Raw genomic sequence first — 17,618 nt, forward strand, 5'->3', positions numbered from 1 at the left:
ACCCCATACCCTCCTGTGTAGCCTGAGCCCAGCTCTGAGGTTACAGGCATGCAATGGCCACACCTACCTTATTTTACATAGAACCAAACCAAGTCCTCATGATCTTACCCACTGAGCCATCTCCCTAGGCCCTGAGATCTCTTTCGAGTGGCCCATCCATTACCCACTTTCCCCCAAGCTCACTGTGTGACCTGGGCCTTAGTGTGCCTTCTGCGCCTTCATGTTCCCAGCTATAAAACAAGAGGCAGCTGACAGTAACAGTCACTAGCGGTGGCTTGAGGGGACTTGATGTTTATGGGAAAGTTTATGTCTTGGCACGGGAAGAGAGCCAAAAATGTTGACTATTTTTATCATTGTTGTTCTCGGCGTCTGCTTCCACAGCCAGTCCCAACTCACTCCAGAGAACCTTCTCTCATTCCGCAGGAACCTTTGAGTCTGTGGTGTGTCACCTGAAGCCTTGTGGTCCATGTGGGGAGCTTTACCCTGTTTTCCTGGGCCTACATTCTGCCCTAGGAGTCCTTCCTATGTTCCCTGTCAAGACTTCACCATGCAAATCTAGGTCAACAAGTCTTAAGAGGCATTAATATTTCATGTCCTGCTCTTGTGTTCTGCTAAACCGTGTGTGTGGTTTCTGGGAACAGTCAGGTCCAGCCGTTCCTGCTGATCAGCTGAGCAGGGCCCAGCGTCTTGTCCCAGAGCAACACTGGAGGCTCTTCCCTCACAAGAATCCTGAACAATAGCATGTGTCTAAGCTAAAGGGATGATGTGTGAGTGTGAGTGTGTGTGTGTGTGTGTGTGTGTGTGTGTGTGTTGTGTATGTGAGAGAGAGAGAGACAGACAGACAGACAGACAGACACACACACACACACACACACACACACACACACACACTGTGGCTATATCTGTGACTTAGTAGAGGAAGATGTCCTAAGGGACAAGCAGGGAAAAGCACCAGGGATCCAGTGCAGACCGAAAGGGGAAAGGGTGGTACTCAGAGATACCCATATGTGTCCTCCATCTTGTTGAATGGAGAGGGTTGAATGACGAGGACACAATATACAATGGAGACACCCGTTGGGATGTTATTAATATCCCTTTCCAGTTGACGTGTTCCTTTTGGGTGGGGGGGAAGGAAGACCCAGACTCAGGAAACTTGGAAAGTTCCATGGTTCACAAGACCCTTCCCATGGCTGCACAAACAGCAACCATTCTCTGGGGAAGAGCAGACTCTTCGGTGGAGCTGTCTACAAGTTGTACAGAAAGTCTAAGAGGGCAGCTTTCATGCGAGACATCACCTATGCGGGATCCTATGACATCACCTATGCCGGGCCCTCATGAGTGACATCATTCATGCTGGACCTTTGGGTGATGCAGTTGCTTTAGAGTCACTCTCGCTCACATAAGCACCCCCCCATTCTCCTGTAAGGAACCCCAATAAACTCACTAGTTCACCAAACCAGTTTTACATAGTCACTTCTTTAGTCTGTCATTAGTGTCTGATCTGGGATGAATAGATGGTTGTTCACACCTCCTCAGAGAAAGTCACACCACAGAGCGCTGCGAAGGTTCCCTCCCTCCCTTTCTCCTTCTGGGGAACCCAAGAATTCCAAATCTCCAATGACTAGACAGACTCCCCTCAGTTTTCCTATCTGTACAATGACGTTATCAATAGATTAGCCGAGTAGGGAATACAACAAGGAGTGAAGTGGCCCCTGGATTTCAACCTGGTCTGTGTTGGCTCACACACCTCCAGGGCCTCGCATGGTGGGTGCTGCTTATGGGTGGCTAGAGCTAAGGACGGGACAGTGGAGAGATACCAGGTCCCCTTGGCTACAGAAGGCTCAGTTTATTTCACCAGGAGGACCTGATTCCTCTTCTCGCCGCAGGCAGGACGGAAGACCACCTTACAGAGAAACCCTCCGACGGCCAGCACAGAAACAATCAGCAGCAGTAACTTCAATCCCCTAAGAACGGAGTCCGCCTTGCCTGGCTGGATCCTGGACCTCCAAGGTCCCAGGGCTTTGGCTTGTCTCTCAGCCTCCAGCTGACATGTAGAGGGTGTGGGGTTGAACTGGGCTATGAGCTCCTGTGCCACAAAACATCTGTAAGTGGCTGGCTGGAAGACCTTGAGGTGCTGGCCACCGCTGTGTAGGTCCATGACAGTGTTGATCTCCTGGCCAGAGAGCTGGTCCTGCCATGTCAGAGGGTTGTCGTTGACTTCCCAGTGGACGGGCCTGCATGGGAGGAACACAGGGTCAAAGTTGTTCCCTCCACGGAACACTATAAAAGTTACCAGCGGGGTGCTCAGGAAGTACGGCCTGGGAAGTGTCTAGACCTCTACCTCTGACTAGCTGGGTGGCCTGAGCCAAGGACACTAGTTTCTCACGGAGAACATCACGATTTACCCACAAGGCCCAGGCTAGCTAGACCTAGGTCTTGAGATGGAAGATTGTCCACCCAAAACTCCATGCATTTCCCAGAACCTCAGGATGGAAGCTCATTTTGAAACTGGGTTACTGTCAACGTGTTGCAATGACATCATATGGGGGGGGAGTGGCCTTGAGGTCCAGTATGTCCGGTGACCTTTTAGAGCCAAGACAGATAAAGATACCCAGGGATGAAAGCCAAGAAAAGATAGAAGGGGGATGAGCAATGAAGCTTCCCAGCCCAGAAATGTCAGAGAGCCTCTGGTTCTCACAAAAGCTAGGAAAAAAAATCAGCGATGGACTCTCCCCAGCCTCTGAGCTTGTGAGGAGTAGCCGCTCCCCCTACCAACCCCCGACAGCTTGCTTCTGACTTCCAGACTCCAATGTGACGAGAAAATACAATTATTCAGTATTCTCGTCTTTGCCGTTGTAACATTACTTGTTTTTGAGACAATGTTTTGTGTTACTATGTAGCCTTGGCTGGCCTGGAACTCACAGGGATCCACCTGCCTCAGGCTCCCAGTGCTGGGATTAAAGGCGTACACCACCATGTTGAGCCACCACCATGCTCAGCCAGTTCTATCGTCTTAAGCTGTAGTACTCTGTGCTGGCACATGAATCCAACTCAGGGTCAGTCTGAGTTCTCATTGCAGGCCAACACACCAGAGAAAACCAATTAAGGAAGCCAGGAAACAGAGAGGAATGGGAAGGAGGTAGAGACAAGTCTGTCTCTCTCTGGCACACCCCACTGACCTACTTCCTTCAGTTTAGTCCTCACTTTTTCTCCCTTCTCTCAGAAGCGCCATTCAACTCTGACTCTATCAAGGAATTAATCTCAGGACCCAATCACTCTCCTAAAACCTGTCAGTCGGTAACCAAGCCCTGAACACATGGGCTCTTGGCAGGGGGGAACCCTTCATATCTAAACAGTAACAATTCACATTCATCCTCTAACAGTCCGTACTCACCTTAAAGCCAAATGCATTCATTTAATCCATACCCGAGAGTCCCCAACAATTATGTGTTCATGTATGTGTGCATGTATGTGCATGTACATGCATACATGCACGCATACATGAATGTGAGGCCAGGGGTCCATGTCTGGTATCTTCCTCAATCACTATTTACCTTTCTTTTCCTTTAAGGCTTTATTCATTAACTCAGCCATTTATTACATTTATTACGTTTATGTGTGGGAGTGTTTTGTCCCCATCTATGTGTATGCACCACACGTGTGCCTGGTTTCCACGGATGCCAGGTCTTTAGATGCTCTGGAACTGGAACTTTGAGTAGCCACATGGGTGCTGGGAACTGAACCTGGGTCTTCTGAGAAAGCAGCAAGTGCTTCCCACCCCCACCCCCCCAGAGCTGGGGACCGAACCCAGGGCCTTCTACCACTGAGCTAAGTCCCCAACCCCGCAGCAAGTGCTCTTAACTGCTGGGCTATCACAGGTGTATGTCTGTGTTTGCACGTGCGGAGTGCAGATGACTGAAGAGCAAGGTCCCTCTGGAGTTGGAGTTATGGGTAGTGGTAAGCCACCAGACATGGCTACTGAGAGTCAAACTCAAGTCTGAGAGAATGGTAAGCGCTCTTTACTACTGAGCCATTCCTCCAGATCCTTAACCTCATTTCTTTTGATAGGGTCTCTCCAAATTCTGCTAGGCTGGCCAGTAAATGAGCCTCAAGGATCCACCTGTCTCTGCCCTAACCCCTTCCAGAGCCATTGTTACAGATGGAGGCTCTCAGCCTGGCGGGTGTTGGGGATCTGATCTCAAACCCCAATACTTGTCCGGCAGGCATGCTTTGGGTAGGCGTGGCCCTAATATGGAGCGTTCAGAATGCAAGGCAGACTCAATCAAGCCCTGAAAGGTGAAGGAGCCAACGGAGGCCAATTGTGGAGGGCTGTTAGTGCTGCAGCAGCAACACTAATGAAAGAAAGAAAAACTTACTCTGCTGAGACTCCCCTCCCCAACATAACTGACAGGAGCCGGCAACCTGACCGTGTCATCACCGGGACACAGACAATTTTCCACACTTGTAGAGACCTGAGCACACCTGACTGGAACTTTTAGCAATTTTTGCTCATTTCTTCCTTCTCCAACCAGATCTGATGAGTCCACCTTCATTGGTCCTAGTTCCACCTGATTTGCATATGCACACTCAGTGGTGCCCTGGGATCTCTCTGAAATTGGCCTCCCTGCAGTTTTAGGAACTGCATGAGTTAACAGAGGAGGGAGGGGGAAAAAATTGTCCCTCCTAGATTCCTCAGAGTGCTGGAGGCAGGGAAGTCTCTCCAAAACTCTAGCAGTGGCTGCAGACAGACAGACTATTGCCTACTTCTGCTTCCAAGACCGCCAGACTCCTTCAGGCTACCGAACTGAATTTGTGCCTTCAGTGGCTTCCCATCCTCCAAGATCCACTACTTCTGAGACCAGCGCACTGTTCTTTGAGACCTGCAAGTTCTCTGAACCTTGTGTGGGCTCCTCTGACCTTTGCTGGATGTTTCGACTGGCCATCTCTGTCTACATTCTGACATTGACGGAGAACACCACAGTTATACTCAATTAATCTTGAACCACAAACCCCATACACCCATGTCTTCCTTCCCGCTCTGGTCTATCCTGGACCGCTGTTTTACTCCCAGCACCTTCCACCAGATCCTTCAGAATCTCAAGGGCCCTGAGAAGTTAGCCACACTTCTTGTGTGAGCAACCCAGCTTTCTATGGCTTTAGGGCTTGAGCTCCACAGAGTGTGTGTGTCGCCAACACTGACGGTCGTGATGCTCTTTCTCAACGTATGCTTTACAGGGCCATCACGCACTCAGAGGTCCTCTGGCACTGACTACCGTGGTTCAGATTGATGGGTTTGTGGAGTTCAGATCACCTTTATCTTCCAACTGCCTCTCTGGAGGCCATCCCAGGGTGGATAGTGGTGTGTGTGTGTGTGTGTGTGTGTGTGTGTGTGTGTGTGTGTGTGTGTCCTGAAATTGCTTGTGCAGACAAACCTTCCTGGAAACCGACTCTCCACAGTTCCTGCTTTGCGGGGTCACACCGTTTGGGCATTGTTAAGGCTGTGCTGAGGGGAGGACCCACAGAGGACATGGGGAAGGACCTTGGGACTTGTGTGTCACCTCACTGTTGGGCTTTTATTCTTTAGGGCTACATAATAGCTGTCCACACTCTACCTCAAAGCAAGGTCACAGAGAATCACGGGAAACCCTTCCTCCTGCTCTATCATGTAATGATACCCTCGCTCGGTCCTCTGATCTACACCTTGAGGGGTCAAAGTTCAATAAAATGGTTGGTGGCCAAAGACTCAAGTTAGGGAGAAGGAACACCTCATGCACATCTTGGCCTTGGGGGAGGATGATGCTTTTAGGCAATATCTAATTATTATGGTTTTGATCAACCTGAAGGGATGGCTCGGTGGGTAAGAACACTGGCTGTTCTTCCAGAGACCCTCGGTTTGGTTCCCAACATCCACACGGCAGCTCACAAGCATCTGTAACTCCACTTCTAAGGGATCCAATGTCCTCTCTGGCCTTTTTAGGCATCACAAACACACACATGGTGCACATACATACATGCAGACAAAATAATCATACATATCAGATAAAAAAATCTTTAAAAAAAAAAAAAGGTATAACAGCCTACTGGGAAATCACTACGGCCTAACAGTTTGCTGCATTTCAGCGATATCTACTCTTGCTCTCTATAGAAGGGGCATCAGGGTTAGAGACGGTTCAGTGGTTAAGAACACTGGGTGCTTTAGTCCCTAGGAGCTCTGGTGGGGATTGGTAGGTTGATATTGTTCTTCCTATGGGGTTGCAAACCCCTTCAGCCCCTTCAGTCTTTTCTCTAACTCCTCCATTGGGTCCTCAAGCTCAGTCCAATGGTCGGCTGCAACCATCCTCATCTGTAACAGTAGGGCTCTGCAGAGCCTCTCAGGAGACACCCATATCTGGCTCCTGTCAGCCAGCACTTCTTGGCACCGCAAACCACCAACCAATGAGTACACATGGAGGGACCCGTGACTCCAGTCACACAGGTAGCAGAGGATGACATTGTCCATCATAGCAGAGGATGACATTGGAGGAAAAGCCTTTGGTCCTGTGAAGACTCGTTTCCCCAGTGCCAGGGCATTGAGGTTGGAGTGGGGAGGATGGAGCAAGAGCATCCTCATAGAAGCAGGGGGAGAGAGAAGAGGGTATGGGAGAGGGGGGAAAGGGGATAACATTTGAAATGTAAATATATAAAATATCTGAGAAACATAAAATAAAATAAAGAACCCTGGGTGCTCTTTCAGAGAACTGAGATTAGAGCCCCAACACCCATGTAGCAGCTCAAAACCATCCATAACTCCAGTTCCAGGAGACCTGACACTCTTCTGGCTCCCAAGGGTGACACACGCACGCACACACGCACACACGCACACATGCACACATGCACACACACACACGCACACACTTTAAATATTGCTACTAATCCTGAATATTTAAGTATCACAAAATACATTAATAAACAACAGAAATGTTCCTCTTTGTCACCTAGGACATATTTTAACATCATTTTATAGAATAGGTGAGATTGCTTTTCTTCGTGTTTACAATGACCTTGTTTGTTCTAATAAAATGATTAATAACTTTAGCATTTCTTTTCCTTTTCATGTGTATGTGCGTCATGTTTGCGTATCCGTGTGTAAGTGTTCACCTGTGTGCAGGTGCATGCACATATGTGTTTGCGTGTGTGCCCAAAATTGATGTCTGAAATCTTTCTCAATTTTTCTCCTGCTTTGTTCATTGAAGCAGGGTAGAGTAAAATCCAGAATTCATCGATACGAGAACTCTCTCTAACTAGGGATAACCAGGCTACTCTTTCTCCAAGGACTCCCTGTCTCTAATTTCCAAGGCTTAAAGAACAGGTGAGCCATGACATTCATGTGGGTTCCAAGGACTCGAACTCTTGTCTTATAGATTGCACAGAGAATGTTTTAACTATTGAGATATCCTCCCACCTCCAGCTTGGGCCGTCTAAAAAAAAATGTAAAACATTAGTCTTAGGAGATATGAACTTGTGAGGCAGAGGTAGATCATCTCTAGGAGTCTGAGGCTAGCCTGGTCTATATTAGTTCCAGGACAGCAACATAGGGAGACCCTGTCTCAAAAAGAAAGCAAACCAACTAAACAGACAAACAAACTATTCACTTTGGGGACCAGAGAGATGATTCAGCGGTTTGGAACACTTCTGCTCTTGCAGAGCACCCAAATTTGGTTCCCAGCATCCATGTGAGGGGGGTTAGTATTACCTAATTCGAGCTCCAGAGGACCTGACCTCTGCCGGTACCTTCAACTAATGTACACATAACCACAAGCATACAGACACATACATGCAGTTAAAAAGAATAGGAAAGAATTAGTAAATTTAAAATGTTCGCACTGCTTTTAAAACATTCACAAAAAGGGTTGGGGATTTGGCTCAGTGGTAGAGCACTTGCCTAGCAACCGCAAGGCCCTGGGTTCAGTCCCCAGCTCCGAAAAAAAAAGGAAAAAAAAAACATTCACAAAATATCAGCCCACAAAACTCCTAGTTCTCCTCGCTCTTAGTGATGCTACACTTCACCACAGACGATTTCATAAGTAATGTTCCGTTTAAAATGCTTTCAGCAGAGAGTGGCCCTACAGATTCCTCTATGTGAATATTACGAGCTGAGTTAAGCAGAAAAGCAGGACTTAACTGGGAGCCCTCAATGAGACAATGGGAGCCTTGGCAGAAGCCGGCCCCATGAGTGATGTCAATCCTGTTCACATTCCAGAGAAAAATCTCACCAATTTATTTGGAAGGCCATGTTGCCAGTGAGCAACATGGTCCCCTGAATCTCTGAAGAATCTTATCATTTCAAACAATCCATAGAGAAATTAGTAAATATGAGTCTTAAGAAAGCAAAACAAGGGCTGGAGAGATGGTTCAGTGGTTAAGAGCACTGGCTGCTCTTCCAGAGGTCCTGAGTTCAGTTCCCAGCAACCACATAGTGGCTCACAACCATCTGTAATGGGATCTGATGCCCTCTTCTGGTGTGTCTGAAGACAGTGCAGTGTACTCACATACAAGAAAAAGAAAGAAAAAAGAAAGAAAGAAAGAAAAGAAAGAAAGAAAGAAAGAAAAAAGAAAGACAGACAGACAGAGAGAAAGGGGGGAGAGAGAAAGGGAGGAGGGAAGGAAGGAAGGAAGGAAGAAGAGAGAGAGAGAGAGAGAGAGAGAGAGAGGGAGAGGGAGAGAGAAAGGGAGGAGGGAAGGAAGAAAGAAAGAAAGAAAGAAAGAAAGAAAGAAAGAAAGAAAGAAAGAAAGAAAGAAAGGAAGGAAGGAAGGAAGAGAAAGAAAGAAAGAAAGAAAACAAAACAAAAACCCTCTTCCCATAGAATCAGTATCCTTTTGGACATACATTCTTGCTGTTATGTTTCAGATTAAAGACATGTATCTGGCATCCCTGGCCTTGTCTTTGCTTTCAATGGGCTGACCTACCAAGATGCCCCTACTAGCCTGGCACAGATTCACCATGAAGAACCCTGGGGACAAGGGACCAGGAGCATGGCTGGTGTAAAGGTCCCATCACCTGTAGATGGTTGCGAAGGGACAGGTGAGCAGTGCCGATTCAGACCCCTCCGTGAACCTGAAGTTATCAAAGATGATGTAGTGTCCACCCATCAGATCGCCTCCGCAGTTCTCATAGCAGGTTTCCACCTGCATCTCAGGCCTTACTCGGGCATAGAACACGTCCACACCTCCAAGGTAGAGCCCGCAGGGGACAGGTTCCTCCAAGGGCTCCTTGATGTAGCAGTAACCCAGGCGTTTTCGCTCTCCCAGACTGTCACATTTGCTGCATCTCTGCCAAGGTCCCCACTGGGTATACACTATCTCTCTGTGGCCCAGATTCAGTGTCTGATTCATTAGGGGCTTCTGCTCCAGGTTTATATGGGTGGCATGCAGCCTGTTGATGTCCTGGAAATCAATCTTGTAACTGGTCACTTGGTTTCCATTCTCGTCCCGGCATTGGTAGAGGCCCGTGTTGGACGGTAACGGGTTTTGGATATGGATCCCACCGTCTGGTCTCTTTCTTATATTGGGAACACTGGACGGGTCGATGGGCTTACCATCTTTACCGGGCCCAGAAATTAACCAGTGTGCACCGGAAACACTGCATTCCAAGACAACGTCATTGCTGGAGAGGAGGGCCAGGACACATTCCTTGGCCTTGGGGCAGCTTACAGGGATGTGGGGCCCCAACACTGGGAGAGCAAAGCTGAGCAGTATCCACAGGATGGTAAACATGGTGGACTGGGAAGATGGCTGTGCCTTGGCCACCAGCCTGCACATTGTGAGGTCACTCATGAACTCAAGCCTCTCAGTCTTTGGCAGTGAGGGGAACCGAGAGGCTATGAGGCCACCAACTCCCTCCCTTTGTGACAAGTTGAGATGTAGTTTGCCTAGTCTGGTCTTTATCACCTGTTTTCCCGAGAGATGAGTTTCAGGCCCAGGCGCTGGTACCACACATGTGAACATTAGGCAACTGTTCCTACATGGGTAGACTGTGTCCCGACAGTCTCACTGTGTACGTAGCCCAGGCTGGCCCGGAACTCAGAGATCTGCCTGGCTCTGCCTCCTGAGGATGGGATTAAAGGTGCGTGCCATCACACTCTACTTTTTAAAAATCATCGTGTGTGTGTGTGTGTGTGTGTGAGAGAGAGAGAGAGAGAGAGAGAGAGAGAGAGAGAGAGAGAGAGAGAGAGAGAGAGAGAGAGAGAGAGAAGAGAGAGGTGTCCTGTGGTCTTGTGTATGTACAGGAACCTGGAGAAAAGGATGTCAGATTCCCTGGAACTGGAGTTACGGTTACAAACCTCTATGTGGTTGCTGGGAACCGACCTTGGGTCTTCTGGAAAAGCATCCAGTGCTCTTCGCCACTGAGCCTTTTTTTTTTGTCTTTTTTTTTTTTGTCTTTTTGATGTTTTTGTTTTTCTTTATATGTGTAGGTGTTTTACCTACACCTATGTCTATACACCACATGTGTGCCTTAGGAAGCCAAAAGAAAACATTGCATTTCCTGGAGTCACAGAACCAAACTCAGGACCTCTGGAAAAGCAGCCAGTGCTCTTAACCACTGAGCCACCTCTCCAGCCTGACATACTCAAACTTCTTAACCCTGGGGATGGATCCGTGACAGAATTCTTGCTGGTCATGGTTCTGACTTCCTCTATCTCTCTGACCACCCACTCATCTTAACTTGTGCCCTGTTTTCCAGAGCATTCCAGCCAAGCAGAGGGGTGCCTGCTTCAGAACCTTCACATGGATCGGTCCCTAACTCTTCCCCATCTGCAAAATTCATCTTAAATAAACACTGTTCACAATTTCCTCCACCCCCAATCCTTTTGTAAACATCTTGTCAGACTGGCCTCAGTGTCACCTATCAACTTTGAGGTGACCCAGACATGATTTCCTTTGGTGTCTCCTGTGCACAGGTGTTTGGTGACTATCGAGGGCCAGCCATCACTCAAATAAACAAGGCACCTGCCCCCTTTGCAACACACAAGGTCACACACTACCAGCTACGTCAGCTGTGAGTGAATTTTTAGAAGGCTGCTAGGCTGATGAATGTGGACTAACTTCTCCTAAGGAAAATGGACCCTGGTCATTCTCAGGACCTCAGCTGGTCCATATAGAACTGTGCTTTTATAGAGATTTTTGTTGAAAGCTACCTGATTTTTTTTCCATTTATTTACTTTGGATTCTGTTGTTTTTATATGTATTCACTTATTTGTGTGTGTGTGTGTGTGTGTGTGTGTGTGTGTGTGTGTGTGTGTGTGTGTGTGTGGTGTGTGTTGTATGACAAAACTTTTCCTGGGGAGTCACCACATACACACATGTCCTCTCATCCCAGATAGGGAACATACAACCCTAGGGCAGATGCCACCAAGTTGCTTACTTAGGATTGGGGTTATTTACAGTAGCTGAAACAGCTCAAAGGCAGCTGCATCACCAAAGCCCACCCCAGGATAAGTGACAGGTCACAAAGGCAGACTTATCAGGTTGGAGGGTGTCCTTTCCAGTGCCTCAGTTGACCTAAACCTCTTCCAGGCTGCTCACCTGGTTTCCAGGTCCAGTCTCAGAATCTTCTTTGCAGCTTTTATTCTTTACTCTGGCAGGGAGGGGCCTAGAGAATCTAGTCAGTTTCAGGGACTTCCTGAAGCTGTTTTGAGTGGCTTAGCTTCCTGCTTAAGGAGTTTCCCTGCAGGATGGAATGTTTCGATCTTGGGGGTGGGGGCTGTTGCACACAGTTTCTTGTTGTGTATGTATGCCTGCACAAGCATGTGTATGATTCCAGGCATACATATGGTGACTGTGTGGGGGGTCAGAGGACAATTTGTCAAAGACATTTCTCTTTCTCCACTATATTCTCTTTGGGGACCAAACTGGGGTCACTGGATTTGGTGGCAAGTGCTTTTTCTCACTGAATCACCTGGAAGGTCTTGCTTTGGTTTTTGAGACAAGAGTCTCACTGTGTAGGCCTAACTGGTCTGGAACTCTCTGTGTAGACCAGGCTGGCCTCAGAGTCAAAGAAATACACTTGCCTCTGCATTCCAAGTGCTGGGATTAATTTAAAACAATTTAAAAGGAGATACTAGTGTTGCTCCTAATGACATAAAACGATGATGAATGGAGCTGGGAATCATGGTGTGTATATCATTTCAATACTTAGGGGGCAGAAGCAGGAAGATCCTGAGTTCAAAGCAAGTCTAGGCTTCACAATGCATGGGGGTAGCTTGGTGGTAGAATGTTCTCCTAGAATGCATAAAGCCTTGAGTTCCATAGCCACAGAAAAGAACGCAAAGACAACAACATACTACAGCTACACACAGGTGTCTTTTCTATTCTAAGTAAAGGTGTCAGTTTCTATGGCTGTGAAGAGACGCCATGGCCACAGCAACTCTTTTTTTTTTTTCCTTCTTTTTTTTTTTCGGAGCTGGGGACCGAACCCAGGGCCTTGCGCTTGCTAGGCAAGCGCTCTACCACTGAGCTAAATCCCCAACCCCAGCCACAGCAACTCTTATGAAGGGAAGTATTAGTTGGGGCTCACAGAGTTTCAGAAGTTTAGTCCGTTGCCGTCATGGCAGGAAGCATGTCGGAATGTAGGCCAACACGGTGCAGGAGAAGCCGCTGATCACAGGCAGCAGGAAGAGAGAGCAATTCTGGGCTTGGCACAGGCTTTTGAGAACCCCAAAGCCCATCCCTGCCAGTGATACCTTCCTCCAACAAGGCTACACCTCTGAATCCTTCCCTGGGGACCAAGCATTCAGATGTATGCGGCTATGGAGGGCCATTCTCATTCAAACCACCACAGTAGGCGAGAGCCAAAATCTTCTTGATACTTTGATGGAATGGATAAATTCACGGGGGGGGGTGTTCAACAACACTATCACAAGAAAGAAAACTTATTTATAACTAAAGAAATTAACTCGGTAATTTAAAATTTACAGAGAGAGAGAGAGGCAGACAGACAGACAGAGACAGCCTGCCATGGGCCTGGAGAAGTAGCTAAGGATTCTATATCCAGATCTACAAAAAGAGACAATATGTCACAACTAGCTGCTCTCTACTTCCTGTTCCAAGATATGAGGTGAGGAGAGTCTGCTGTGAGGAGATCCCACTACCATGGCGCCTACCCCACACCACATCTGCACTTTCATGATGGACTGTATCCCCACACACTATTGCAATGTGACCAGGAAGCCTCCTGCTCCTGCCAACATACCTCATTGCCTGCTATCTTGTCTTCTCACAACCATCAACAGTGTCCTTCTGAAACTCAAAAGCTTGGGAGCCCCAACACCATGTTCTCAGCACCAGAGAGATTTATTTGACCCAGAAGGACAGAGGTCAAGGAATAAGAGACAAAGACCGAGGAGATGGGGAGGAGACAAGGGAGAGTGGGCAGGGGTATTTGTCCTGGAGTGGGACAAAGGACTGCCTCTGGATAAAGAGACAGACGTGGCACATTTTTAATTAATTAACTAATTAATTGGCGGTTTATACTTTTTTTTTTAAAGATTTGTTTATTATATACATAGCATTCTGTGCTGCATATATGCCTGTAGGCCAGAAGAGGGCACCAGATCCCATTACAGATGGTTGTGAGCCACCATATGGTGGTTGGGAATTGAACTCAGAACCTCTGGAAGAGCAATCAGTGTTCTTAACCTCTGAGCCATCTCTCCAGCCCAAATTGGCAGTTTATAAAGATACAAAGGGAAACCGCGTGTTAGGATGAGGTGTTTAATTTTAACTGGGCATGCTAATTAGGGCAGTCAAATGGGGCTTTGGATTGCTAGACTTCAGTACTTTGCTATCTGGACCTTGGTGGTGAGCCTCTGGAGAAGGAAGTGGCCACATAAAAGGGAACAGACCGTGGTGGCCAGCTTTACGAATGTACGCTAACATGTTTTAGCCAGGCAGAGAAGAGAAGGGCAAAGCCTGCCAGCCATGTTTGCCATGCTCAAGCCGGTCAGAATCCCTTCAGAATTGGCCCCTAGAATCACACTGTGTCTGTTACCTTTCTGATGCTGTTATAAGACACTGTGACCGAGGCAATTTACAGAATGAAGAGTTTATTTGGGCTTATGGTCCCAGAGGACTAGCAATCTATCACGGAGAGGAGGCATAACAGCGAGCAGCAGGCAGGGCTGTGAGAACAGGAAGCCGAGAGACGAGGTTTTTCAGCCCCATTCCAAAGCAGATAACAAACTGGGCGTGGCATGAAGCCTTAAACTCTAAGCCTGCCCCCAGTGACGTACTTCCTCCAGCAAGACTGCCTCTCCCTGTAATTTGTCCACACAGCGCCACCAACTGGGACCAAGTGTTCACACACCTAAGCCTGTTGGGGATATTTCTCATCCAACCCCATCAGAATGAAAATAAAGAAACACGCAAGCCACGGAATAAACACCCACTAGGAAGGGGGAGGGGCCTCCCATTAACTTTCACATACCTAAGTCGGTATATACAGTCAACATGTTCATTATAAAGGAGCCATTTAGGGCAGTGGTTCTCCAACTGTTGGTCCTAACCATTGGAAAACACATTATTTCCAATGGTCCTAGGAGCTGAGACACAACTCACTGGCAAAAAAAAAAAAAATGCTAGTTATAAAGTAGCAATGAAAATAACTTTATGGTTGGGGGTCACAACATGAGGAACTAACTGTATTAAAGGGTCACAAGGATGGGCAAGTTGAGAACCACTAATAGAGGTGACTAAGCGATCAAGAGCACTAGCTGCTCTTCCAGAGGACCCAAGTTCGATTCCCAGCACCTGCAGGAGGGGTCACAACCTCTGTAACTCCAGGTCCAGGCAATCCATTGCCCTCTTCTGGCCCCTGTGAGCACTGCACATTGTACACAGACACATGAAGGTAAAACACCCACGCACATGAAAGACAAATACATAAATCTCAAATAAAAAATAAACTGTGTGATTCTTTCGAGAATTAAAAGGAACAATTAAAAAGAACTAAAATATCCACGGTTATAAAAACCAAGGATATTCAGCAGGGAACATCTGATGAGCTATCTTCAAGAAAGTTTTCTCAGCTCCGAAAAAAAGAACCAAAAAAAAAAAAAAAAAAAGTTTTCTAAGTCTAGGTTTTGGGGCTGTTTTTTGTTTTGTTAGTTTGGTTTTGGCTTTATTCTTTCCACAGGGTCTCACTATGTAGCAGACTCGTCTACATTCTTACCAATAGTTTTTGCAATCAATACCTACAACTGTTGCTATTTTTTGTCCTAAAGTTATTATGTCATATCACGACCCTTTGCCATCCACAGGCAGAGAAACCAACAAATACATGCTGGGTGTGGTGGTGCGCAATCTTAATTCCAGCATCCAGGAGGTAGAGGGAGGCAGATCTCTTGTGAGTTCAGCCTGGTGAATAGCAAGTTCCAGGCCAGCCAAGGCTACACAGTAAAGATCCTGTCTCAAAAACTAAAAAGGAGGAGAAAAGTCCCAGACGTCATGACATTGGAGCAAGGACAGAGAACAAACCACACCCATCAGGGTCCAGCAGCAGGACCTCCAATCAGTGTTTACATCAGCTGAGCTCGGGCCTGAGGCTCCGGGCTGCCTGTGTGGGCGGGAACTATGTCTTTCTCAGTCACGCCCTTTCTCTGCATCGTTTGCCCAGATCCCAGCTCAGACGCTATTTCTGGTGTGGAAACATCTAAGCAAATCGATCCCTCTAGACTCTGACCATAAAAGCTTCTGGGTTGGGAGGAAGAGTTTGCTTTACTATCGGAGACCCCTAGCACCAGATAGCCTGGGAGACTGGGCTTGGGTGAGGGCCAAAAGAAAGGCTGTTAGCATCCTGCTCCTGTTTGTTACCTGTAAATGGAAGCCAAGGGACACTTGAGTGGAGCATGGTTGTTGGGCTTGTCCAGCTGATATAGGTCAAAGACGAAGTACGGCTGCTTGGTTTCTGTGGCGGTATCACAGGGCACCTGACAGGCTTGTATCTGGAGTTCAGGCCGCAGGCGGTTATCTGTCACCTTCTCCTCTCTCATGTAGAGCCAGCAAGGCATGGGCTTTTCTAGGGGTTCCTCCACATAGCAGTATCCTAGACGTTTGCGCTCACCGGGCTTTTGGCAACGGTTACAATGTTGCCAAGGATCCCAACGGGTAAAAACCAGTACCTTGCCTCCCAGGTTCATGCTCTCATTTCCCATGGGCTTTTGGCCCAGGTCTTTGTGTGTGATGTGCAACAGCGCTATGTCCTGGAAGTCAATCTCATATTCTACTACACGGGCCTTGTGATCATCCAGGCAGCGGTAGAGCCCTGTCTGGGAAGGCTTAGGGTTAGACAACTGCAGGTCGCTCCCAGACAGTACCTTCACATCAGGCATGGAGTTGACCAGGGACAGTTTGTCCTCTAAAGATGAAGAAAAATACCAAAGTGCTTTGGGGTAGTTACACTGTAGGATCACGTCATTGCCTGAGAGCAGGGCATACTGACACACATTCTTATAGGGACAGCTGATTAGTTTCTGGGCCCACAGCATGGGAAGAGAAAGACCAACCAGCCACAGAGTGACCAGCATGGCTGACTCAACTACACAAGGAACTTCAGAACCTTCTTGGGCACTGTGATGTCACCCACAGAACTTGGGCACCACCAGCCCTGTGAACCGGGGTTCAGCGAGTTTCCAGACATATACATCAAACATAACAACTTGGGCTGGAGAGATGGCTCAGCGGTTGAGCACACTGGCTTCTTTTCCTGGAGACCTGGGACTGACTCCTTGCACCCACATGGCAGCTCACAACTGTAATTCCAATCCCTCTTCTGCTTCTGCGGGCACCAGATACACACGTGATACACAGGCCTTTATGCAGGCAAACCAATGACTATAAAATAGAAACGGAATGAAATGTGCATATGTGTGTGTTACCTATATAACTTACATGTCCCCAGGAAGTAGAATTATTCACCCTCCACATATCCGGTACTCAGACAATGGTGTGCTTTGGTACAGACATCCACTAAAGTTCACACTTTGGGGTCCCAGATGGTGGTGCTAATTTTGCTGGCACTAGAAACCTTAATGTTGATCTCACTGAACAAGAGTAAAGACCGCTACCCAAACTCTTTGATCAAATCATGCAAGTTTTATTTTCTGTCAGATGGGCTCTCTCTCTAAAGTGGAGTTTGAGAAAAATAGCATCAAACACAGGAGGGGGTGGAGTTTCCGTGAGCTCCAAATCTTCAGGGCCAGAGGGTTTTTTAAGGGTTTTTGGTTATGTAGGACCTCAGAGGAACATTTCAAAATCATTTGGCAGAGCCTCTCCTCAGAGTGGAGGTCAGGGTATAAAGTGTAGGACGTGTGCAGGAAATGTGTCGAATGCAAGTTTTATAGAAATAAGGAATGACCTTGGAACAAGATGGCTCTTACTCTTAAGATGGAGTCATGCTGGTTCATCAGTGGGACGTGGGACCCAGTTAGCACTACTACGGCAGTGTCCTTAGGTCTACATTGTCCCTGTCCTCTTCCTGCCTGCCTCTCTGTGCCCTGGCCTCGATGAAGCAAGCAGTGGACTTGGTTCTGTGCCTCTCAAACCATGCAATGCAAGCCCCAAGTGACACAGCCCGCCAGCTGTGC

The 17,618-nt window shown here is 47.6% G+C and overlaps 1 protein-coding gene across 2 annotated transcripts; it reads right to left on the reverse strand.

Moving 5' to 3' along the window:
- Nucleotides 1-1,457: 1,457 nt before the first annotated feature.
- On the reverse strand, nt 1,458-16,142 carry Fam187b (family with sequence similarity 187 member B). 2 transcript variants are annotated; one of them, XM_032896153.1, is made up of 2 exons: nt 15,847-16,142; nt 1,458-2,234 (listed from the first exon to the last, which is right to left on the reverse strand). In XM_032896153.1, the coding sequence occupies exons 1-2, from the start codon at nt 16,041-16,043 to the stop codon at nt 1,847-1,849; spliced, it is 585 nt and encodes a 194-aa protein (XP_032752044.1). In that variant the 5' UTR covers nt 16,044-16,142; the 3' UTR covers nt 1,458-1,846. The 2 variants fall into 2 exon arrangements, with proteins under 2 accessions (XP_032752044.1, XP_032752043.1); XM_032896152.1 differs by lacking the exon at nt 15,847-16,142 and adding an exon at nt 9,038-9,753.
- Nucleotides 16,143-17,618: the final 1,476 nt, after the last annotated feature.

Source organism: Rattus rattus, chromosome 2 (assembly GCF_011064425.1).
Source record: "Rattus rattus isolate New Zealand chromosome 2, Rrattus_CSIRO_v1, whole genome shotgun sequence".
NCBI lineage: Eukaryota > Metazoa > Chordata > Mammalia > Rodentia > Muridae > Rattus > Rattus rattus.

Bases quoted from the DNA above. Each gene is read 5' to 3' on its own strand.
- Fam187b (XM_032896152.1), bottom strand. From the start codon at position 9,753: ATGTTTACCATCCTGTGGATACTGCTCAGCTTTGCTCTCCCAGTGTTG. The intron at 2,235-9,037 runs GTGATGGGACCT...CCTCCCATGCAG, and splicing joins CCCTTCGCAACCATCTACAG to GCCCGTCCACTGGGAAGTCA.